We start from the raw sequence: 25,845 nt of genomic DNA, 5'->3' as shown, positions 1-25,845 counted from the left end.
GTACTTTAATTAGTGAGAGCAGATCGTGAAAAATCGTATCATATAATGCAGAAAATCGCTCCAAGCTCCTAATTTGAAAACTAAAGGACTTGCAAAAGCGATGTACACAGCGATTCGTAGCTATGAAGAACAGGCATTCGATAACGAGTGAGCAAAGTGAAAAATAAACTTTCCCGTTAAGAAATCGTTGCGGCCTATTCCAAGTCAAGGTATGGTTGAGCAGGCCAACAAACATGGCGGCTTCAGATCCTAGCGAAGTTGTCCAGGAAACGCCTTAAGCCCCAGAGAGCGAGGTGGTTGTGGATCGCCTGATGAAGGATATAATTAAATGAGGCCGTTAATTATCTTCAAAAGGGGTGTTTTATTTAATCTAAATACCCAATTTTTCACTCAAGCACTTCCTTGGGGTTTTCTTAGTATGCATGCAAATTTTCAGCCTGCTAGGTTTTATGGTTTTGGAGTTATGGACACACACACACACACACACACACACACACACACACACACACACACACACACACACACACACACACACACACACACACACACACACACACACACATTTTTGTTGGTGTAGACAGAGATTTCTATTCAGCAATATAAATTTGCCATACTTGAACCGACTAGGTTAGTCAGGATACGTGTTTAACGACTTCTGACATTTAGTTTGCTTTCTGTACCCAGTTTACAAGATGCTAAGCAGTTTAAAGAACAAAAAGACTGTTTAGCAACGCATGTTTAGCTATTGGATCAAACAAGTCGCCAGTGCCAGCATGGGATTCTAAACGGGGTAGGGATTGAGATGGCAGAAATGCAAACGGTGCCTTCTGTCATTGAGCCAGCAAGCTGAGAGCAACAATTCACATTTATTGCCATATCTGATGCAATTTCAATGCTCTAACTCTGTCATGGTATCATTAAGAGAAGAAATGCTTTGTTATTCACCCTCCTAGTCAGTCAGGTAAGTGTATGATGTGCATGCACTCTCTGCTGTCAGTCATTATTTACCTACACATGTGTTTGGTCCCAAATATTACCCAAACATGAGCATCGTTTTCTGTAAATAAAAATGTCACAGACACAGTAGGATACTTACTGGAGAGGGGGGAGGGGAAGGAGGTTGATGTATTTGAAGTATTCATAGTACATAGGAATATTTACCAAAACATCCTTTACCTTAGCCAGCGACAATCCAATTGTTCCTGTACCGCAGCAAACATCCAGCACAATGGAGTCCCGAGTCACCCCGCACCACTCACTGACTAATGTGTACAGCACCTCTGCTGCCGCAGTGTTAACCTGCTCACACAGGAGTGAACAGGGATAACACAGTTGTAGCAAACACAATCGATCATTTAGCAAGTCTAAATCTCAGGCTACAGTACAAGTTTAACGTTTCTTTTCATGATTAGGTGTTTCTTAGTTAAGCAATGCTTACTCCGTACATCACAGGTACTTAACTCACCTGAAAGAAAGCAAGGGGGGAGATTCTAAAATCCAGGGCAAGCATTCTTTCTGTAATGAAGGTGCTCCCAGCAAGGTGATGCAGTTTCAAATCTTCAGCATCAGATGTTCTGAATGAGATGGGAGCAGGAATGGAGTCTCTCAATCCAAGTTTACCTGGTACATTCACAAAGTAGACCATACAATGTGTGATTGTAGCTTTAAGACCATCCAATGCATTATTATTATTTTTTTGTATACATTGTCAAGGCTTGCATAAGAGCTAACACACACAACATATAACAGAGGGAGCAGGAGACAAGAGGAGAAGCACAAAACAGTGGGGAAAAGAGACGTTAGGAGATCTGTGGAAGGGAGAGGGATGGGGCAGGGTACACAGGGTAAACAAGATGGACATTACAGGGACTTTGAGAAAGGAAAACAGGGAATTTGGAGGAGGTGGGTTTGGGGTGGATTAACGGGGGTAGAAAAGATCAAGGATTTGGATGGGGGATGATAAGAGGTGGTGGTGAACAGCTGTTTTGAAGACCTGGAGGGAAGAGTGGGATTGAAGAGTGTGGGAGTTTGTTCCAGAGGTGAGAAAAAAGAGGAATTAAAGAGTGAAGGTGAGTAGTGATTCTTGATATTGGTAGTTTCACCAGAAGGGGGTTGCTGTTCAGGAGTCCATTGTCTGCTCATGGCGATGAGTTCAGCAACCTTATAACTCTTCCACAAGCCTTTTAAAAATCCTTCCTGAAAGTGCTGGTTATGTATTTCCTGTTGATGTCGAGCCATGAACGAGATTAAGCTAAAACAAGAGCGAGAATTGCTTTGCAATACATGTCCACTACAGACGCGTTTTTTTCTAAAGGCTTAACCTCAAAACGTATCTCCTTCCTCAAAGACCTGATTTTGCCTTGTCAAGTCTATCTCTGCATACATGCCCCCCCTCCCCACTCTATTCTATTCCTCCCCTCAGTTCAAATGGCACCACATCCAGCTCTGCTCATTAGAAAGCCAAATGCCTCAATTCAATGTTTGCTTTCAAATGTTGTGTCCCCAACCTTTCACTCCCTGCACTTACCCTACCCTCTGCATCTTCCTCACCTTGGAAGTTTCTGTTAACCCTCAAATCCAATTATGTAAAAGGCTCATATGGCATCAGCACACACATCTTAAAAATCTGCTCAGTCACTCTTGCTCTTCCTCCTTCCCCCGATCATTTAGTCTAGCAGCCTGAGAGGTCTTTGTAGGGGCTATCCCTACCAAGGGTAGAACAAAGGCCAACCACTTTTTTTTCACTGAAGTGTCACATTTATGAAATGGATTGTTGGCTTAAAATATTTTGGGTTTACCTGTTTTTAAGGCCGTTTCCGTGGTTACGACCAATTTTTCAAAAAAAAACTTAAAAAAAAATGAACAAATGAAAATAACTTTGCCAATAAAGGCCATAGACATGGATCTGCTGCCAAAACAACGCTGTGTTTTGTACTTATTCCAAACATGAAATGATGACTCTTCGCACTTACCTATTTTGCATAAAACCAAGATGGCCACCACTATTTCACATGCTCAACTTCATCACCTTATTTTGCACCTTCCAGATGGAATTTTTGAATAAACTAAAGTTTTAAAATAATTGACAGATTCAGAAGTTTTTAAAACCAGTTTTCATTAGCATTTGCCCTTCATTTGCATAAATCCAATATGGCTTCTGCCATCTTATATATTATTTCCGAGTTTGTGGTTTCGTGTCGCGCTATCTTCGACTTTGTTCTGCGCTCGAGTAACGTGATATTCGGCTTACATTATCTCAAAGACCATATGAGGTGCATGGTACAAAAAAAAAGTAAATAAAATGGTTCTGAAACAGTGAAATCGTATTCCACTTACTGCATTAAAGTAAAATTACTACTGATACTCTGCATCAGTTCCTTTCTCAAACACACCCACCCCAACATGTCGCGCAGAGCGCAGGTTATGCTAGTATATAGTAATTTACCAGCAATCTGGATCTACATAATTTGACTCCATTTGAAAACTTGTGTTTTCTTTCTCACTTACTTAATTTGATAGGAAAACATACCAATTTTTTATTCTTCAAACCACATCATTTGCGTAAATCCAAGATGGTCACCCCCACCACTGTTTGATTTACCTAATTTTATAACCATATTTCTCAGTTTCCAGATGGAACTTTGAGACAATTCCAAATTATTTATATATCTGTAAAAAGTAAATTAAATTATTGGTAGTTTGATTTCTGAAATCATTCGATTGATTTCAGGCAGCTTAACACACAGACGGAGTAGATATGAAACATATAACTTTGATATCAGAAAATAATGCTTCATCTGTGGCGTTGAGAAAAGGAAAGGGGAAAATTTTACGCAAATACCTACAGGAACTGGACAAAGCACTCGAGATAAAGTGCTCACAGCTGCAGAAAGAAGACAAGACAAAACTATAGACCTATGGATGCTTGCCCACCCAGACCTCATTGTACATGATGCAAAATACCATAGAACACGCTATTCGTATTTTATTTCAAACTGTAACATAGTTGCTGCACAGAAGAAGACAGATGATAAAGAAGATTCTGCATTTGACAACACATTCAAAGCCCTAACCAGGGAAATTCATGAAACGCGATTGTCCAAAGATATGCCAGTTATAAGTTCAGCTGTCGAGTCAACGGATCTGTTGTTGTCCAATGCCATGTCGTCGTCGTCGTCGTCATAGTTTGCCGGCATTGTCATAACCGTCTGTCGTCCACATCAGATGTGGCCCATCTGTCATGCGCCCGTTGGTGGCTCAGCAAACCGATGGCCGAGCGGCACACCAATGAGCATCAATCGCATGGGTGGGTGCCTGGCGCAACAACCCGTTCTTTCTGCCGGCTTCTGTGGTACTTCAACTTTTCCACCCGTGAATGCTCACACCGATTCACCCTCTCTTTACATTCAGCATGTCATTTTGACCTGTCAAGGGTGAGGGCCTCAATTAAACCAGGTGTTTCAAAGTGGCCTTCAACTGGCATCGTTTCAAAGTGGCCTTCAACTGATCTTTGTACCGCTTCTTGGGGGCACCAATGTTCCACCTGGCCATCAGTCAGTTCACCATAAAGAAGGGTCTTTTAAAGTTGCGCATCACCTATTCTGATGATGTGGCCAACCCAGTGCAGGTGAGCTTCCATGATATAGGCCAATGCCTGGCATGCTGAAGCGCTCCACCATCTCTATATTTGGCACCCGATCCTGCCATTTCACACCTGCAATCCTTCATAGGCAGTGCATGTGGAAGACATCCAGCTGCTTGATGTGTCACCAGTTAATTGTCCAGGTTTCATAGTTATAAATCAGCACTGTCAATATGGTGGCTCTGTGGACTGACACTTTGGTGGAGAGATGTACATCACAAAACGTTACAACACAGGTAAATATATGTCAGTTACAACAATGGTAAAGCTACGATTGTCGTTTACTGAAAGACTCTTTGAACAAGGCCTACCTGATGCAGACCAATACCAGTCTTGGAAATTAAAGACCCCTCTCACCAACCATTATGGTGAGAAATTAGTGTTTGGTCAACTCCATGGACAATCTGATATTGTTGTTCAAGTGAACTGGCCATTGGTGCTGCTCTTGGGAAAGCCCTCGCTTTGAATGAAGTGAATTAAGATAGTGAAGAGGATGAGCTGCACCAAACATCAACTGATGTACCCATTGCAGGTGAGATGGAGATACAACATACAGCTGTTGGAAATTCTCAGAAAGCACATGGCCTACATACAAAACACCAGCACAATGTATGATCCACCAAGTAAAGTAGATGCAGAATCATGTGTCTAACCATAACCATGTGCCTAACCCATCTTCCTCCACTTCATCCCTAATGTGGTGGATGACTGTGAACTGGTGTGTCAACAAGGACTTCATGGATGAGAGCAACTGTGGTGAGAGTGGTACACAAAAGAACAACTTAAAGGTCATTGCCTTGTGCCATAACATCATAATGCTATAGCAAAGCTACGACTTTAAAAAAAAACTTCTCCTGAATGCGTGATGTGTCGATAATTTTGAAATTTTGAATCCTTCAAAAATCCCATCCAGAATGTGCAAAATAAGGTTATGAAGTTGAACATGTGAAATAGTGGTGGCCATCTTGGAATTATGCAAAATAGGTAAGTTGAAAGTGCGAAGAGTCATCATTTCATGTTTGGAAAAAGTAGAGAAAACAGAAAGCATCATTTTGACATCAAAATCATCTTTCGAATCTCATCTCTGAACTCAAAAACCTCTTACTCCTCCAAATCCTGGTGGTGTCTGGTCAAGTCTGCTTCTTGTCAAGACCAGACAAGCTTCTTCTTGTCTGGTCAAGAGTCCTGCTCTCCCCATTGGGGTGCTGCTCCTGCCTCACACCTAATTCGACTTCATGCTGTGGAAACCAAGGCTTTTAGGATCATTGGTATCTCCCGCGATGAAGCTGAGTCTTTGGGTCTTTATGTCTTCTCTCTGACCTTGCCCCCCCTGCTCTGTCTGTACTCTGCCCCCCCCCTATATTTCCGCAGGGCACTCAAGGTCCACCACAAACCCCCTTCTGGTGAAACTGCCAAAATCAAGAATTACTGCTCACCTTCATGCTTTCATTACTTTTTTTCCCCACCTCTGGAACAAACTATGCCTGGTGTTGGCTTCATGGTTAGGGCAGTGGGCTTGGGATCCTAAGAATCCCGAATTCAAATCCTGCTCGGCTGTTGAATTAATACCAGGTGGGGTTGACTCTGCCCATCATCCTTCCGAAGTCGGCAAAATAAGTGCCAGCTTGCTGGTATCCTGTGTCGGAGTGGCGACCCATCTAGGATTGTGCCCAATGCTGAATGCCTAAACTCGGTGTTTGCTTCTAAATCTTGTGTCCCAAACTTCTAAATCAAAAGAGACTGCTTCGGCAGCACCAACGCTCTGCACAGAGTATGGTTCCAATGGATGGATGGATGGATGGAACAAACTCCCACACGCTCTTCAATCCCACTCCTCCCTCCAGGTCTTCAAAACGGCTCTTCATATCTTCCAACATCCAAAATCTTGATCTTTTCTACCCCCGTTAATCCATGCTTAACCCACCTCTTTTAAATTCACTGTTTTCCTTCCTGAAAGTCCCTGTAGTGTCCATCTTGTTTGTCCCATGTACCCCGTCCCATCCCTCTCCCTTCCACAAATGTCCCATTCTCTCTGTTCCCCACTATTTTGTGCTTCTCTCCCACCTTTTTGCATGTTCTGTGTGTTAGCTCTTACACGAGCCTTGACATGGTATATAAAAAAACAAATTAGAAAAACATGCCTGTATGGCCTTTATTGACAAAGTAGGGCTGGTGTTGACTTCATGGTTAGGGTGGCTGGCTTGGAATGTTAGGGTCCTGAGTTTGAGTCCCTTTTGCCACTGAATTAACAAAAGGTAAAATTGACTCAGCCTGTCATCCTTTCAAGGTTGGTGAAATGAGTACCAGTGTACTGGTATGGGGCATAGCATCAGCAGCATAGCCACACCACAACAAAATGATAGCTACCCAGCAGCCAAGCTGCCATATGCAAGAAGAAGAATATTGACAAAGTTATACTCATTTCTTAATTGTTTTGAGGTTTTTAGGAAAATTGGTCATAACCATGGAAACAGCCTTAAAAACACTGATAAACCAATATATTTTCAGCCAACAATCAATTTCATAAATGTGAAACCTCGGTGCAAGGACAAAAAAGAAAGAAAAAAAAAGGGGGGGGCTACTGCAATTTTTAGACCCCTTTTGAAGGTCTGACCGCTATACTAATTAGTTCTGTCACTTTCTGTCTAATTGAAAAATCAGCAAACATCACTGCATTATATAAACATGGTGAAATAACAGATACTCTTAACTACAGGCCTGTTAAGTTACTTCCAATTATAAACAAAGTTTTGAAATCCATCATTGCAGTGACATAAAATCCTTCATTTCATCCAATGACCAGATCTTCCATCATCAGTTCAGAATCAGACTGAATCACTCCACCTTGGTCATTCTGTTTCTGCTGTCACAATAATGTATAGAGGCCCTTGATATCAGACTTGAGACCAGGGCTGTCTCTCTGGACATATCTTGAGCATTTGACAGTCTGGCACCGCGTCTTGCTCTCTAAGCTCTGCCGAGAGCACCCAAAGCCACCTCCTCTGAGTTTACCTACTAGTACTCTCAGTCAGTGCATGGCTCTCAGGGGACCTTCTCATATACTCTCCCTGTCGAGGTTGGAATGCCCCAAGGCAGCATCTTGTGCCCAGTCCTGTTCCTCATCCTCATCAATGATCTTTCTGATTCTCTGAAAAATCCTACTTATATTTTTGCTGATTACGTCACACTCTGCTATAGCATCTCTCCTCCTTCTGAAAGGCAGGCAAGCAGCCTCTTCCCTCTCTGCAGACTTTGATACACAGGTAAGCCCCGCTTAATGAAGGTTCGCAAAGCGAAGGTTCACTACAACGAATGATTTCATTTTGGACTATTCATCGCTTAACGGAGGTCTTCCTTCGCTACAACGAAGGAGCTGTCACAGTGTCATAGTGATTGCGCAATGTCACTTCAGTGGCAATATATATGATATGATTTTCTACCGATTAACTTTTCAGTGGCTGGGGGGGGGGGATTAACTTTTCAGAAGGCTTGGGAATAATTACCTTTTCAGAATGAAAGGGTTAAAAATAACCATCTCCTCCACTATCTCCCACCGCCACCTTCTTGTACGGAAACTTGGACTCAAGATTGTTTTGGTAAGTGTTACAACTAAAATAACCTTATTATTGTGTTACTGTCTCTATTATTAGTTAAATAATAATATTATAATGTCACTTGCATCTCAAACCATCGTTATACCAAGCATATGGCTTTGCTTTGAGACCAAAAATTACGGTTAGGAAACAAAGTATAATTTTCCCACAAGAAATAATGGAGAACGAGCTCCCGCATAATGAAGGGGTATAAAGGTACTTAACCCCTCTGTTAAGTGGGGGATACCTATAATCCTAAGTTGGTCAAACACTTGGAATGTTTTTCTACCCTGACAAATCTCACTCTCACACTGTCTCTCCAAATGGACCTTCCAGCAAACTCTCCCATCTTCTTCCTTGAACAAACACCTTGAAGAATTTCAGTTCCTCATCAATTAGGGCCTCACCATGAGCCATGATTTTATTTAAGCAAACCAGATATCCAGATTGGACTCCAAAGCAAGTCCGATTCGGGAGTCAACAGGCTTGCTTTGGAGTCCAACTTGAATATTGCTTTTAATATGTTGCTATTAGGTGTTGCTCAAATACAATACTCGACTCCGTGTCTCTCACCCCCACCCCCCCCCCCATGCCCACTGACACCCACAAAAAAGAAATGTTTTGTAAGTGTTGTATTGGACATCCCCCTAATAGTCACATACTTGTGAAATGTAGGAATGAATGACCACAAAATAATAACTGACCTCTGACCCTGCAGTGTCAGATACAATGAAGAAGGGGGGAAGGCACCACCTTGGTTGTTGTCAAAGAAACAACACAGCTCAGCTCCCGCATTTTTCAGTTCCTCCTTGGACAGGGCCTGCAGCACAAGGGAAAGTTCACAGTTGAAATAATCTTATTCAGCCAAAACTCAAACATTAACACAGCAGCCTGTGAAGTGGCAAACATGCGTATGATCAATAATAATTTTTTTTAAAAACAGGCTTTTTACAGCCATTTTTCCCTGCTGAGTAGCTTTTTGCAGGCTCCATGCAATCATGGTTCCCTTCTTGAGGCAATGTTTTATGGCCGGATGCCCTTCCTGACGCCAACCCTGGTTGCCTCTTACGACACACAGGGATATGGTACACTTATTCTAACCGGGACCAGTACAATGGTACTTAATTCGCCGACCTTGGAAGGATGACAGGCTGAGTCAACCCCCTGGTGTTAATTCAGTGGAAAACGGGGCTCAAACTCAGGACCCTAGGACCCCAATCCAACCACCCTAACCACTATGACTAAGCCAAAACCAGGCTCATGCGTATGATCAATAACATGGCAAAATCAGTTAGTAGCATTGATTTGGAGCAATCATTTCACCATGGGAATACATCAATCGGCAAATCAACGCATTTCCGATAGCAAAGTACATCAGCTAAAGAAGATCCCATGTGATTCAGCATGCAAGGCTCCAATTATGTTACCGAATCAAACTGTATTTGCAACTTAGACAGGGCAGAAAGGTTTGCTTTCATTAAAATTAAATTTAATTTAAAAAACCGATGGACACATTCGGGCGCTTGAGCTCATCTGATCACGATATACACGTCCAGTAAAGGAAACTGTTGGAGCAGAATAACCAACTCGCCATGGTATTTCAATATCAAAACACGAGATACCATGTGTAGATCTCACCTGGGGGTGCAGACACACCAACACCATCATTTGCCCAGTTTTTGTGGTACGCAATGTCACCTGTCTCCAGTAGCCGGAGTAGGTACGGGGGTCATACACAGGTAGACGAGATGACCTTGGGGGAACGGAAAATGAATTCATTCAAATAACTCTTATTTTTTTAACTGATCAAACCTAAAAAGCCAAGAAACACAGCATTACAATTCACAAAATAGTTATTTTAATGCGGTTGGAAAGATCCAGATTCAAAAATGAAGGTAGAACTATCACAGCTGCCCAGCAGGTGAGCTCAAGCATTGACAAGCAATACTCATTGGTACTCCCTTCATTTTTACCCCGTGCGTGTGAAGCTAAAAGCAGAGTTGAGCAATTTTTTCACTTTGTCTGTCTGTCTATTTGTCCGTGTCTGTCTGCATGTCAGTTTATGATGGAGGAACGACTTAATTTAAACTTCAATCTACATTTTGAACACTGCAGAACATGAATCGGAACACTAACCTGCAGTTTAGTAGGAATTTTGCTCTTAATTTGGCATATTGTATGGAATCTCGGCCCGATCGCACACGTGCAGAGAGGAGTGAGGTAATTTGTTTTACTCCGTCTGTCTGTGTGTGTGTCTACAGTCAAACAAAATTGAAAATCATTCCAAGCAGGAAACTAAATGTTGTTAGGGACATCATAAACGACACAAACAATAGGCACCAAGAATGAATGTAATGTGTTAAATAAGGTGCTGTGAATAACGGCGGTAAACTTCTGAATTTTATTTTTCTACAGCCTTTAATACCTATATTTTATTTAAATTGAATTATATACTTTAACACTGGAGAACACAAATGGCGTTTTTCTAGGCACTTTCATTAACTTTCCGTTAAGCAGAAGTTTGAAAAAATATTTATGCTGTCTCATGCCCTGGAGGCAGAATAACTGAGATCCAGCATTCAGTGAAATATGGTGGCACCTAGCACTGTTTGTTTCATGCAAAAGGTAAAGAAACACTTGAAAGGACCCTTTCTATGTCCTTTTCTTCAAGACTGTGGAAGATAAGAAGTTCTATAAATACTTTAGTTGGTCTCTGACTTTCAGACTCAATTGCCCACAAACTGACTGTGAAGATAAAAGACAGTGGTTTCACACGATGGTGTTGCTGGTACCCAGATGGCCTGGGGCACGTTACGTCACTTACCCCATGCTCAGAAGCTGTTTGTCTGAAGTCAAGTCCAGTGTGTTCTAGTTATGTTTTCATGTGCGTGCGTGATTTGTGCGAGAGCTTTTCCCTGGGCCTCAGACCCTATCTAGATGATGTGGACTGGTATCATGCACATAAATGTGTGGCATTTTATGAAATGCGTTAAAATCATAAATTGCTATTAAATATTTCCATGTCCTCGTCTACACCTCGGGTTCAAGTAAACTTAGTCTCATGATGACTCAATATAAAAGCCAATGTTTTACCTGAAGAACTCTTTGAGAACTGCAACAGCTTGCTTCATGACATCTGAGACATGCCGCGAGGAGGCGACAGGGCCTATAGTGCATGAACCATGACGATATGCTCCCAGCCTGAAACCCACCTCCACTTCACCCTTCTCTCCCAAACCGACATTGAACTCGCACTTATTACGATAACCATCCTGGGAAAGAGAAGCATGGCACAGAGAGAATATCAAGTATTAATGTCCATCTGATACTTCAGTAAATATAGAGCTAGGAATAAAATGCATTCAAGTTTTAACTTGTGGATTAGCCCATCATTAACAATATCAAATAACTCAATAAGATATAACACCACCTTCTAACAGTCCACACACCCCTTTATTATGACAGCTTCACATGTAGATGATCCAAATCTCAACTTCAGTTAATCTTCCTCTTCCTCTGGGTTTGAATGGCATTTGCAGAGTTGCAAAGCTCTTTGTGCACCCCATGCCTGAGAACCTGACCTCCCATCTCCATCATTGACATAGACACTGGCACTGCAATATAACCTCCCCACAACTCTAACGATCATACCAAACGATCGTTGCTTCGCTGCCAGGGTTATTAAGGGGGGGAGGAATGGGGGAGAGAGAGAGAGAGAGAGAGAGAGAGAGAGAGAGAGAGAGAGAGAGAGAGAGAGAGAGAGAGAGAGGGCAGAGAGAGAGAGAGAGAGAGAGAGAGAGAGAGAGAGAGAGAGAGAGAGAGAGAGAGAGAGAGAGAGAGAGAGAGAGAGAGAGAGAGAGAGAGAGAGAGAGAGAGAGAGAGAGAGAGAGAGAGAGAGAGAGAGAGAGAGAGAGAGAGAGAGAGAGAGAGAGAGAGAGAGAGAGAGAGAGAGAGAGAGAGAGAGAGAGAGAGAGAGAGAGAGAGAGAGAGAGAGAGAGAGAGAGAGAGAGAGAGAGAGAGAGAGAGAGAGAGAGAGAGAGAGAGAGAGAGAGAGAGAGAGAGCGGAGGGAGGGCAGAGAGAGAGCGGAGGGAGGGCAGAGAGAGAGCGGAGGGAGGGCAGAGAGAGAGCGGAGGGAGGGCAGAGAGAGAGCGGAGGGAGGGCAGAGAGAGAGCGGAGGGAGGGCAGAGAGAGAGCGGAGGGAGGGCAGAGAGAGAGCGGAGGGAGGGCAGAGAGAGAGCGGAGGGAGGGCAGAGAGAGAGCGGAGGGAGGGCAGAGAGAGAGCGGAGGGAGGGCAGAGAGAGCGGAGGGAGGGCAGAGAGAGCGGAGGGAGGGCAGAGAGAGCGGAGGGAGGGCAGAGAGAGCGGAGGGAGGGCAGAGAGAGCGGAGGGAGGGCAGAGAGAGAGCGGAGGGAGGGCAGAGAGAGAGCGGAGGGAGGGCAGAGAGAGAGCGGAGGGAGGGCAGAGAGAGCGGAGGGAGGGCAGAGAGAGGAGGGAGGGCAGAGAGAGCTGAGGGAGGGCAGAGAGAGGGGAGGGAGGGCAGAGAGAGAGCGGAGGGAGGGCAGAGGGAGGGGAGGGAGGGCAGAGAGAGCGGAGGGAGGGCAGAGAGAGCGGAGGGAGGGCAGAGAGAGCGGAGGGAGGGCAGAGAGAGCGGAGGGAGGGCAGAGAGAGCGGAGGGAGGGCAGAGAGCGAGGACGGAGGGAAGGGAGGGGTGAGGACGGAGGGAAGGGAGGGGAGAGGACGGAGGGAAGGGAGGGGAGAGGACGGAGGGAAGGGAGGGGAGAGGACGGAGGGAAGGGGACGGAGGGAAGGGAGGGGAGCGGACGGAGGGAAGGGAGGGGAGCGGACGGAGGGAAGGGAGGGGAGCGGACAGAGGGAAGGGAGGGGAGCGGACAGAGGGAAGGGAGGGGAGCGGACGGAGGGGAGCGGACGAAGGGAGGGGAGCGGACGGAGGGAAGGGAGGGGAGAGGAGAGGACGGAGGGAAGGGAGGGAGCGGACGGAGGGAAGGGAGGGGAGCGGACGGAGGGAAGGGAGGGGAGCGGACGGAGGGAAGGGAGGGGAGCGGAGGGAGGGAAGGGATGGGAGCGGACGGAGGGAAGGGAGGGGAGCGGACGGAGGGAAGGGAGGGGAGCGGACGGAGGGAAGGGAGGGGAGCGGACGGAGGGAAGGGAGGGGAGCGGACGGAGGGAAGGGAGGGGAGCGGACGGAGGGGAGGGAGGGGAGGGGACGGGGGGAAGGGAGGGGAGGGGACGGGGGGAAGGGGGGGGAGCGGACGGAGGGAAGGGAGGGGAGCGGACGGAGGGAAGGGAGGGGAGAGGAGAGGACAGAGGGAAGGGAGGGAGAGGAGCGGACGGAGGGAAGGGAGGGAGCGGACGGAGGGAAGGGAGGGGAGCGGAGGGAGGGAAGGGAGGGGAGCGGACGGAGGGAAGGGAGGGGAGCGGACGGAGGGAAGGGAGGGGAGCGGACGGAGGGAAGGGAGGGGAGCGGACGGAGGGAAGGGAGGGGAGCGGACGGAGGGAAGGGAGGGGAGCGGACGGAGGGAAGGGAGGGGAGCGGACGGAGGGAAGGGAGGGGAGCGGACGAAGGGAAGGGAGGGGAGCGGACGGAGGGAAGGGAGGGGAGAGGAGCGGACGGAGGGAAGGGAGGGGAGAGAAGGGAGGGGAGAGGACGGAGGGAAGGGAGGGGAGAGAAGGGAGGTGAGGGAAGGGAGGGGAGAGGACGGAAGGGAGGGGAGAGGAGAGGACGGAGGGAAGGGAGGGGAAAGGACGGAGGGAAGGGAGGGGAGAGGACGGAGGGAAGGGAGGGGAGAGGACGGAGGGAAGGGAGGGGAGAGGACGGAGGGAAGGGAGAGAGAGGACGGAGGGAAGGGAGGGAGAGGACGGAGGGAAGGGAGGGAGAGGACGGAGGGAAGGGAGGGGAGAGGACGGAGCGAAGGGAGGGAGAGGAGCAACGCCTCACCAAATGTTGCTTTACACTGTGGGAGGGAGGGTTGCGAGGAGGGGGTGAGAGAGAGAAAAAGAGAGGGAGAGCGTCACACAGAGACAGACACAAAGAGAGAGAAAGTGAGGGGAGAGGAGGAAAAAATTAAAAAAAGAGAAAGGTGAGGGGTGGAGGTGGCGTCAAAGAGAGTGATATGTTAGGCTTATGACCAAACACAAACACGAACACGCGCACGCACACACCTCGGGCGGGAGCATTTAAAATCCATGCTATCTTCCTGGCAAAGGTCCGCTTGCATGCGTGCATGCATGCTCGTACATCCTTTGCATCCAACCAGTCGGCTCACTCCGAATCTGATTCGTACATACGACTGTCCCCTTAACAGAGGGGACAGTAGTTTGTGTGAGTAGTATGTGTATGGTTAAGTGAGTGGGTGTACGTGTGAATATTTGACGAGGGTTTCCTGAGAATAATAAGGTAAGTGGTGCGTTTGTGGGGTCTCAGGTTTTAAATTTATCAATGTTTAAAAATTTTGCATGGTTTGAGCATCAAGGCCACAAAGGCTGTGATGGATTTTCACAAATAAAAGGGGTCTAAATTTTTTCAAGGAAATGATGCATTTCATTTCCTGCTTGACATTAAAAGATCATCGAGACTGGAAACTGAAGTTATGGATCAAACTGTAGTCCAATTATATATTTTTCATATTCCCTGTGTATATAGTTCGAGTTTATTTAAGGCATGTTAACTCTTTCACAACTATATATGTAAACAATACTTTGAAAAACTTTGTACGTAATAAACTGAATATGTGGACTAACTTTGGAATTCAATATTTATTAATAACGTTTGGCTTTAAAGGTCCCCTGACATGCAAAAGTACATACATTTCATTTATATATGTCCTATAGGAGTTTTTCATCGTGATTTCAGATCTGACAATGTTTTTTCACAATACTCATTCTGTAAAATGTAAAATTTAAAAAACAAACGTCTTCGGGAACGCCCCTTAAAATTCTCCTGAAAGGGGCGTAACCCACATGACGTCAACTACAGGATGACAAAAGCTGCACGTTAATTACTCGGGTTGGTGGTCTACGTGATTCTATAGACTTTCTGTGTGTTTCCACATTTGATTGGTTGACTCAATCACTTCGTTCATTTCTGCTTTAAAAAAAAAAATCGAACATTTGGTTTTGAATAATGGATGACATGGACTTTGATTTGTCTGAGCCAGTGTTGGCGCAGTGGTTAGGGCAGCGGCTTGGGATCCAAAAGGTCCTGAGTTCAAGACCCGTTGGGCCACTGAATTAATACACCAGGGGGTCGACTCAGCCTGTCATCCTTCCGAGGTCGGCGAAATGAGTACCAATGTACTGGGCTGGTGTATACCCCGGTTAAAATAGGTGTACCATATCCCTGTGTCGTGAGAGGCGACCAGGGTTGCGTCAGGAAGGGCATCCGGCGTAAAACATGTGCCAAATCACTATGCAGATCATACGGATGATCCGCTGTGGCGACCCCTAAGGGAGCAGCCGAAAGAAGAAGATGGACTTTGATTTGTCTGGTAACGACAGTGAGTGTGAGAGAAATGAAGGATTTTGGTCTGAATCACATGGAGAATTATGGGATAAGATAGTCGCAGGAGGTGAAGTTCAGGCAGCTGGAAATGAAATATGGCCTTACCAGTTCGAGCCCGAAGCAGGACAAGCAGAGAAAAATGGCGATGAAATTCCCGGAGTTCATGATGATCGGGAGGACATCGAAGGAAGACTCGGAAATAACAACTGGTTAGACTAAATCCTATTCGTAATTCAATAATGTAAATTCGACTTGCATACTGCTCGATATCAGAAATATTTTAGTGAGGTGACGTGAACAGCACAGCGCAGCGGACATGTTGCTCCACGGCGAATTAATTACAAACAAGGCCGGCGCACGTCATCGGCCGTATCTCTCCGCGCATAAAACGAAGCAATCTCGCTGTTCGGATACGATGAAAACTTGTGTGCAGAACACACCTTGTTCATATGTGTTTAGTGAGGGAGGTGAGTCCGATAAATCTGACATTCTGTTGCATTTTTATTTATTTTATTCCTACTGTTGTCATGTAGCACCAGTAGAAAACAATGGAAAAAATTACCCCCGTGTGGGGGTGACGGTCATCTCTATAATGTTTTTTACTGTCATAATCGATGAACAGTTGCCAGATATCTCCTAAAATGACAGACTAGATAGGTTTTGAAAATGGCGACTTTCACAACTTTCGTGACCTCGTGAGCTTGACCCTGACCTCGAATCCGGAAAAAAAAAATATGTCGTTGGGTATCACTCATCGACCTCTACCCACATACCAAATTTCATCAAGATCGGAAGTAAAATGTTTTCTTTGTACCGGGAGGTGTTTTTGACCATCTTCCAGGTTACGTGGCGGCCAAACGGGACGGAAATTCAAAAATCTGTCCGGTTAGATACAAGATAATATTTTTTACTATCATAATTAATAAACAGTTGCCGAATATCTTGTAGAATGGCAGACTACATAGGATTTGAAAATGGCGACTTTTATAACTTACGTGACCTCGTGACCTTGAACCCGGCCAAAAGTTATATCGTTGTGCAACACTCATTGACCTCGACCCACATACTAAGTTTCATCAAGATTGGAAAGAAAAATTGTTGACGGACGGACATTTGGTCTGGCTTTATTAGGTCATCTCGTTAGAGATGGCCTAAAAAGAGAATAATAAATAAAAGCTACAGCACGTCAGATTTATCGGCCTAGTCGGACGGACGACGGATTTATCGGACTAGTCTAGACCAGTGTTTCTCAACCGGGGTTCCCCGGAACCCTAGGGTTCCGCAAGAGGTCGCTAGGGGTTCCGCGAGAAACAGTAATAAATAGGCTAATGTATTTTTGAGTAGTTTTTGTTTGATTTAATATTCGTAATACTATACACGTACGGCATATTGTTGGAAACTCCTTGGTTATTATAATGGAGGCTTCAACCTCTTATATTATTTACAATGATAACAACCATAGGGAATGTATTTAACGATGTCTATGTGGCGCCAGCGTGAAACCGCCCGCACTGGTTAGTGGACGTCCCGTACGCGGCGGATTCGTGCATCATCGAGTGACTGACTCAAGTATGGGACGCATGCACGGTGTCCATTTATCTTCTCTGTGCTTCCAAGCATGAAGTCTCTCTCTCAAGGTTAGTTCTTGTGTTTACCTTTATTGCTTGAGCTTTACTTGTTTAAGTTTTGTTTATCAAGTTGCATGAGGTGTGTTTTTTTTTATTATTATTTTTTTTTTTGTGAATCAAAACCTCGGTGTGAGGTCTCATAAACGAGCAGAATTTTTTTTTTCATTGCCAATAAATTTGACAAAAAGGGGGTCATTTTTTCCTTAAACCAGGTATCCGAAAAAAAAAATATTACCACGTGAACTACGATAAAAATATAAAAGAGCTAGATATTAATAATGGTATATAATAATTTTTATGCAGGGGTTCCCTGAGACATGAAAACGATTTCAAGGGTTCCACAAGGGTAGAAAGGTTGAGAAACGCTGGTTTAGACTCTAGAGATCTCGAGTCAATCCACTCTGTGCGAGTTACTGTATATGACGTCACGCTGTGATTCGCTGAAGTCCATTTTTTTAGGGGCGGGGCATAGCAAGTTGTGAATAGCTCAAGAAATGATCGAAATATTGCTCTAATTATCCCATTTTTGATAAAAAAAAAAAAACATGGGTGATTTCTTCACTAGGAAGGTCAAGTTAATATATTGATAACAAGTTTATTTTGCATGTCAGCGGACCTTGAAGCAATTTTTAATTAGTGAAGCGAAACCTATTTGATGCTTTTAAATTAAAAAAAAACATCAACGACAGAAGCAAGACAGTCAAGACAGGTGCAGTATTCTGCACTGTATTGTTCTTCAGTTCTGTATTGTGTATTTAAACCAAACTAGCAGGTACTAATATCTCTTTAAATCGAAAAATTGCCTGATTTTGTAACCTATGTAAAGGTTGGTTGCTTTCATGAAATGGTATGAGTACTGTAATACTGTGCTGTAATATAATCATATGTGTTTAGTGAGGGAGGTGAGAACTTTTGAGAAGTTGGGTTTGACTGGGGAGATAGATATGGACCCAGATGCAGTCAGATACGTAACATGGTTTATTTGAGTTAACATAGACTCCATGTCCTTTGATATCAGTGTGTGAAACACATCCAGCCGTCACTCTGCACCACACCGACCGAACCAGTCAGAGATGGCCCATGGGATGCTGGGCAGTGTGTGGGAGCATTGAAAGTCAAAATCTCTGCTAAATAAACTTTGCACGTAATATCTTGTGCACCCTTCAATGCCATGACTGCTAAGGGACCAACGAGTGATACGAGTGCCTCTGTACCTAAGAAACAAAGGAAAGCTATTTAAATGAAGGTGAAATTGGAAATGATCGAGCGATAGGAGCAGTGAACATATGAAAAGCGGTGTGTGCGCAGTGCCAGCCCTGATCTGTGCCAGGAATTGAGGGAAAAGATTGGATATAATTATTAGATGTAGGTTTTGGTTGAAGAAGATATAATTATTAGACTCAGAAATGGGTTTAAAAGATTGCACAACGTGCGTACTGTAAGTTGTTAGCATTTGGTGTGTTGTTCCTTCTATTTCCTCGGCACAGCATTCCTGCAGCGCGCCGTCGTGTTGGCTATCCTTCCTATCTCTTCTGCCCAATGGGTAGAAATTACCGCTGTGCTGCACGTTCCATGCGTGGGCGCTTGGTGTTTTGTTCCTTTTGGTCTTCTGTGAGGATGCATTCTCACAGCGAAGGGCGCGGCCATGGTTTTCTACAGGTGGGTGTCCAAGCGTAGTGCCTGCCGGCCTTCGCAAGGACCCCTTCTCACAGCGAAAGGCGCGGCCGTGGTTTTTACAGATGGGTGTCCGAGCGAGCACCCGCTGGCCCTCGCGAGGACCCATTGCTTGGATTTACCTCAGGAATAGAGAAAAAAAAAAAAGAATAGGAATGAGTTCAGAGATATAATCAGACCTAACTATGAGATTCAAACAACGCACTTGTCCCGTTTGTCCCATTAGACAAGAAGAAAGAGACTATCTGAACGTATATTAATGATATAACTGTCTGGGGACCACTGTATGTTGGATGCCATTGGTGTTGGAGGGATGTGGTTTCCATAACTGCAACATTATGTTATATCTGGCCATTTTTGCAATTACCGATCATACATCAGACAAGGGCTGAAATAATCGTGAAAAATATGATAATTACCATACGTCTGGCAACACTGCGAGAAACACTTGCTCCCCGCGGGAGCGTAATACTTCTCCCTTTGGCAAGGGTCAGTAAATCACTTGCACAATGCCACATAAACAGTGCAAAATTGCAAGTCATCTCCACAGCTGACTCGTAATACCCTCTTCCACCACCACCGAATGGTGTTATACCTACCGTACACTTTGCGCCATCACCTTCAGAACCCCTGCTACTACTTCTTTTCTTTTTGTAAAAAGCCTTACATCTTCCTGGGCACACTCAAAATATAACCACCAAATTTTAACTCATTCCGTCTAGCAGTTTAGGAATGCATACAAGACAAAACAAGCAAATGTACAAGCCAAAGAGAGTGTGTGTGTGTGTGAGTGAGTGAGTGAGTGAGTGAGTGAGTGAGTGAGTGAGTGAGTGAGTGAGTGAGTGAGTGAGTGAGTGAGTGAGTGAGTGAGTGAGTGAGTGTGTGTGTGTGTGCGTGTGTGCATGTGTGTGTGTGTCATGGCGCCTGTCATCGTTTAAGTTAAGAGTGTAGAAGAATTATATCGGGATAACTGTGCTGTGTCTGCTTTTTTAGGTTGCTTGTATGATTGTCACACCACACTTTTATTCCTATCCCTGCTTACATCCAACAAACTCTATTAATTGTACCACATACCTTTCCTCGCCTGACTGTTAATAAATTATTTGTAGAAATGTTCCCAGCTCGTTTTTGTCTTTTCTTTCATTGATTCAGCATGGTCCATATCCTAACCGAGCCGGGACTTTATTCCCAATGATCCATTCTTTTCAGCCGGTACGTTCTTGGCAGTGACACTCGGCTGATCCGGTAAGGTGACCCAGTTCGGACAAGAAGTACTGAGGGCATGACCCCCAGTAATTAGGTCACGTGATTAATTAGGTAACCCAGTTAACCCATAGACGGAGGACCCGAGATCACGTGGTTGAGTTATTGGCATTCACGGTCGGTTAGCGACCTGCCGTGTCACGGAATTATCCGTGTGCGACGGCCTGCAATTCCGGTGAGTCTGGGGGGAACTCGAGATGGCTCCCCCCCCCCCAATGGTCTTCTCACCTGACCCCCAGCCTGTAACAATAATCCTGGCAAGTCCAAAAACTACTCGACCTTCAATTCTCAGTTTAAATTTCCGAAGATTTTTCTCAGTTAAACTTACAAACTTCTCGAACTATGAGAGCGAGGTGGATCCCCCTCAGAGATTTGACAGATATTAAAGTTGGTGAGTAAAATTAAATTATCATTATGCTTTAGATGTGATAATGTACGATCATTTTTATGATGAAAGGTGCGATGAAGGTATGACAATTTTGAGGTTCCAATTTGACATTTCCACTTTTCAGATCTGGCAATGCTGGTTTATATAGTCACCTAAAATGATTTCAACTCCCATTCAAACAGCCAGCAAAGAGCCAACCTCATGATGTATTGAAGCTATGGAGACTTCAGTATCTGCAACAATGTCCTCCTCATGAATGAATACTGCACAAGTCAATGCCCACTAATTCACAACAATGCCCCTCCCCCCAAAAAAATATTTCAAGGATGCAAATCAGAGGTTATGCAAACCGTGGAGTTGATCAGTTCCAACTCAGATGTTGTTTTGTACTACTAAAACAACAATGTCACTATGGAGTATTTTTCCCTGAAAATTTTGTCAATTGCCTTGCTTGGGATTTACAGCCACATCTGTCGACTCGAGAGCAACATCATGTGAAGATCATCTTCGGCCTTGGATGGACCAACCTTCAAAAGTGCATCTTCCTTCATCAGCATTATGAAACGTTTTAAGGAGCTATCAAGGCTCCTGCAGCTCACCAGCTCTGGAGAGGGCTTTACTCCCAGGAAGGGGCAAGGCAGGCCACCATGCTGACGTTTCTGCGTAGCCAACCAGTGACAGAGATTTGAATTCTGTGCCCACATATCCCTGGGGATTCACATGACAACCACAAGTTGGCTAGCTGGAAAAGAATTGCACACAATGTGATAATATATAAATTGACATAACAAAGAAGGAGTATAACGATGAGCGAATAACTATCCTTACCTGCCCAGTCGTCGCAAAACTTGGCAGATCTCCATTCCTTTCCTCTCCAGCTGCACTGCATAAGAATCACGCCAGAAAGGGGTAACAGCATCCATAACCCTCTCCTCTATGCAAACATCACCACCTCTAAGTAGTTCTTCACTCCCAGCTCGATTTTCCTGAGCATCATTTTTTTCTGCCTCATCAAGTCTCTGCTTCTTTTTCTTAGTTCCAAACTGCTCCACTTGATCAGCTTCTGTTTCAGCTTTTCGCTTCAGGTGGGTCTCTCCCAGCCGACATTCTTGTGATTGGCTCTTAACCAAAGGATCAATCCTGGGTTTTGCTACCTGGGGGTGTATGTACAGGAGTGAAAGAACACAGGTGGTTCATGTCGGTTGATATTGGTAATAATTTATGGTTGAATGACATAAAGGAAAAAGCAATAGAAAGATGACCTTGACCCTCAGAACGCATCCCTTCCAGGTGAGTTCTTTCAAGGCTTTCAGAGCCTGTCCTCGTTCTGCTTCACTGGGAAAAGTCACAAAGGCATAGGACTGATGGGAAAACAGTTTCACCTTCCGAGGATGTAGTTGCAGCCGTCCAAGTAATCTCTTGGGAAGGCACAGGTAGGTCGAAAGATTTTCAGTGAAGGAGCAAGGGGAGCGATGTGGAGGGGGTGGGGGATTTGAAACAAGTAGGGTGGAGATAGTGTAGGTATTGAGAAGCATGGAGAGGGCAGGGTTGGAGGGATGCGGGGGGGGCAGGCGGGACGACGGCGTCGGGAGGGGCGGCAGGCGGGACGACGGCGTCGGGAGGGGCGGCAGGCGGGACGACGGCGTCGGGAGGGGCGGCAGGCGGGACGACGGCGTCGGGAGGGGCGGCAGGCGGGACGACGGCGTCGGGAGGGGCGGCAGGCGGGACGACGGCGTCGGGAGGGGCGGCAGGCGGGACGACGGCGTCGGGAGGGGCGGCAGGCGGGACGACGGCGTCGGGAGGGGCGGCAGGCGGGACGACGGCGACGGGAGGGGCGGCAGGCGGGACGACGGCGGCCGGGAGGGGCGGCAGGCGGGACGACGGCGGCCGGGAGGGGCGGCAGGCGGGACGACGGCGGCCGGGAGGGGCGGCAGGCGGGACGACGGCGGCCGGGAGGGGCGGCAGGCGGGACGACGGCGGCCGGGAGGGGCGGCAGGCGGGACGACGGCGGCCGGGAGGGGCGGCAGGCGGGACGACGGCGGCCGGGAGGGGCGGCAGGCGGGACGACGGCGGCCGGGAGGGGCGGCAGGCGGGACGACGGCGGCCGGGAGGGGCGGCAGGCGGGACGACGGCGGCCGGGAGGGGCGGCAGGCGGGACGACGGCGGCCGGGAGGGGCGGCAGGCGGGACGACGGCGGCCGGGAGGGGCGGCAGGCGGGACGACGGCGGCCGGGAGGGGCGGCAGGCGGGACGACGGCGGCCGGGAGGGGCGGCAGGCGGGACGACGGCGGCCGGGAGGGGCGGCAGGCGGGACGACGGCGTCGGGAGGGGCGGCAGGCGGGACGACGGCGGCCGGGAGGGGCGGCAGGCGGGACGACGGCGGCCGGGAGGGGCGGCAGGCGGGACGACGGCGGCCGGGAGGGGCGGCAGGCGGGACGACGGCGTCAGGGGGGCGGCAGGCGGGACGACGGCGGCCAGGAGGGGCGGCAGGCGGGACGACGGCGTCAGGGGGGCGGCAGGCGGGACGACGGCGTCAGGGGGCGGCAGGCGGGACGACGGCGGCCGGGAGGGGCGGCAGGCGGGACGACGGCGGCCAGGGGGGCGGCAGGCGGGACGACGGCGTCAGGGGGCGGCAGGCGGGACGACGGCGTCAGGGGGCGGCAGGCGGGACGACGGCGGCCGGGAGGGGCGGCAGGCGGGACGACGGCGTCAGGGGGGTGCAGGCGGGACGACGGCGGCCGGGAGGGGCGGCAGGCGGGACGACGGCGTCAGGGGTGCAGGCGGGACGACGGCGGCCAGGGGGTGCAGGCGGGACGACGGCGTCAGGGGGGGTGCAGGCGGGACGACGGCGTCAGGGGGTGCAGGCGGGACGACGGCGTCGGGAGGGGGTGCAGGCGGGACGACGGCGTCAGGGGGGTGCAGGCGGGACGACGGCGTCAGGGGGGTGCAGGCGGGACGACGGCGTCAGGGAGGGGGGTGCAGGCGGGACGACGGCGGCCAGGGGGGGCGGCAGGCGGGACGACGGCGTCAGGGGGGGGCGGCAGGCGGGACGACGGCGTCAGGGGGGTGCAGGCGGGACGACGGCGTCAGGGGGGGTGCAGGCGGGACGACGGCGTCAGGGGGTGCAGGCGGGACGACGGCGTCAGGGGGGTGCAGGCGGGACGACGGCGGTCAGGGGGTGCAGGCGGGACGACGGCGTCAGGGGGTGCAGGCGGGACGACGGCGTCAGGGGGGTGCAGGCGGGACGACGGCGTCAGGGGGTGCAGGCGGGACGACGGCGTCAGGGGGTGCAGGCGGGACGACGGCGGTCAGGGGGGTGCAGGCGGGACGACGGCGTCAGGGGGTGCAGGCGGGACGACGGCGGCGTCAGGGGGTGCAGGCGGGACGACGGCGTCAGGGGGGTGCAGGCGGGACGACGGCGTCAGGGGGTGCAGGCGGGACGACGGCGTCAGGGGTGCAGGCGGGACGACGGCGGCCAGGGGGTGCAGGCGGGACGACGGCGTCAGGGGGGTGCAGGCGGGACGACGGCGTCAGGGGGTGCAGGCGGGACGACGGCGTCAGGGGGTGCAGGCGGGACGACGGCGTCAGGGGGGTGCAGGCGGGACGACGGCGTCAGGGGGTGCAGGCGGGACGACGGCGTCAGGGGGTGCAGGCGGGACGACGGCGGTCAGGGGGGTGCAGGCGGGACGACGGCGGTCAGGGGGTGCAGGCGGGACGACGGCGTCAGGGGGTGCAGGCGGGACGACGGCGTCAGGGGGGTGCAGGCGGGACGACGGCGTCAGGGGGTGCAGGCGGGACGACGGCGTCAGGGGGGGTGCAGGCGGGACGACGGCGTCAGGGGGGGTGCAGGCGGGACGACGGCGTCGGGGGGGGGAGGCAGGATGGGGTTGGGGGGAGGAAAGAAACATGTAAATGGAGAAGCTGAAGCAGAGTTACAGTTGAACATCATTCTCTCTCTTTCACTCCATCCAATAACAAATTGCACGTGAACATCGCAGCTCGTTGCATGTTGGCACACCAGCTCATTGTATATTACCACACTGGCTGACTGGGCATTTGACAGTAACACCAGATAATTGTGCATAACTGAACATCAACACCACACTTCATTGTATATTAACACACATCAACTCCACACTTCATTGTATATTAAAACACAACACCACACCTCATTGTACATGAACACACATCAACACCACACCTCATTGTACATTAACACACATCAACACCACACCTCATTGTACATTAACGCACATCAACACCACACCTCATAGTACATTAACACACATCAACACCACACCTCATTGTACATTAACACACATCAACACCACACCTCATTGTATATTAACACACATGAACACCACACCTCATTGTGTCTAAACAAACATTAACACCACACCTCATTGTACATTAACACCACACCTCATTGTACATGAACACACATCAACACCGCACCTCATTGTACATTAACACACATTAACACCACACCTCATTGTACATCAACACACATTACCACACCTCATTGTGTACAAACAGACATTAACACCACACCCCGTTGTACATTAACACACATTAACTCCACATCTCATTGTACATTAACACCACATCTCATTGTACATGAACACACATTAACTCCACATCTCATTGTACATTAACACACATTAACTCCACACCTCATTGTACATTAACACACATTAACTCCACACCTCATTGTACATTAACACACATTAACTCCACACCTCATTGTACATTAACACACATTAACTCCACACCTCATTGTACATTAACTCCACACCTAATTGTACATAAACACACATTAACACCACACCTCATTGTACATAAACACACATTAACACCACACCTCATTGTACATGAACACACATTAACACCACACCTCATTGTACATGAACACACATCAGCACCACAACTCATTGTACATTTACACACATTAACACCACACTTCATTGTACATTTACACACATTAACACCACACTTCATTGTACATTTACACACATTAACACCACACTTCATTGTACATTTACACACATTAACACCACACTTCATTGTACATTAACTCCACACCTCATTGTACATTAACACACACATCAACACCACACCTCATTGTACATTAACACCCAT

The 25,845-nt window shown here is 47.9% G+C and overlaps 1 protein-coding gene across 1 annotated transcript in view; it reads right to left on the bottom strand.

Annotated features, from left to right (window-relative positions):
- The window catches only part of LOC147018146 (tRNA (uracil-5-)-methyltransferase homolog A-like), a 33,709-nt gene that overhangs the window by 5,417 nt on the left and 2,447 nt on the right, over positions 1-25,845 (bottom strand). The window contains exons 2-9 of the mRNA XM_085897521.1: positions 21,970-22,125; positions 21,536-21,861; positions 21,307-21,415; positions 11,329-11,507; positions 9,874-9,988; positions 8,940-9,055; positions 1,466-1,574; positions 1,177-1,299 (exon numbers count right to left, since the gene is read on the bottom strand). Of these exons, the coding sequence (XP_085753647.1) occupies positions 1,177-1,299; positions 1,466-1,574; positions 8,940-9,055; positions 9,874-9,988; positions 11,329-11,507; positions 21,307-21,415; positions 21,536-21,861; positions 21,970-22,125 (1,233 nt within the window). The remainder of the gene's footprint in view (positions 1-1,176; positions 1,300-1,465; positions 1,575-8,939; positions 9,056-9,873; positions 9,989-11,328; positions 11,508-21,306; positions 21,416-21,535; positions 21,862-21,969; positions 22,126-25,845) is intronic.

This window comes from Eptatretus burgeri, chromosome 10, assembly GCF_056783735.1.
Source record: "Eptatretus burgeri isolate ZD-2024b chromosome 10, Ebu_testis_v1, whole genome shotgun sequence".
NCBI lineage: Eukaryota > Metazoa > Chordata > Myxini > Myxiniformes > Myxinidae > Eptatretus > Eptatretus burgeri.
Note: the sequence above shows the minus strand (reverse complement) of the source record. Positions and strands in the feature narration are given on the sequence as shown.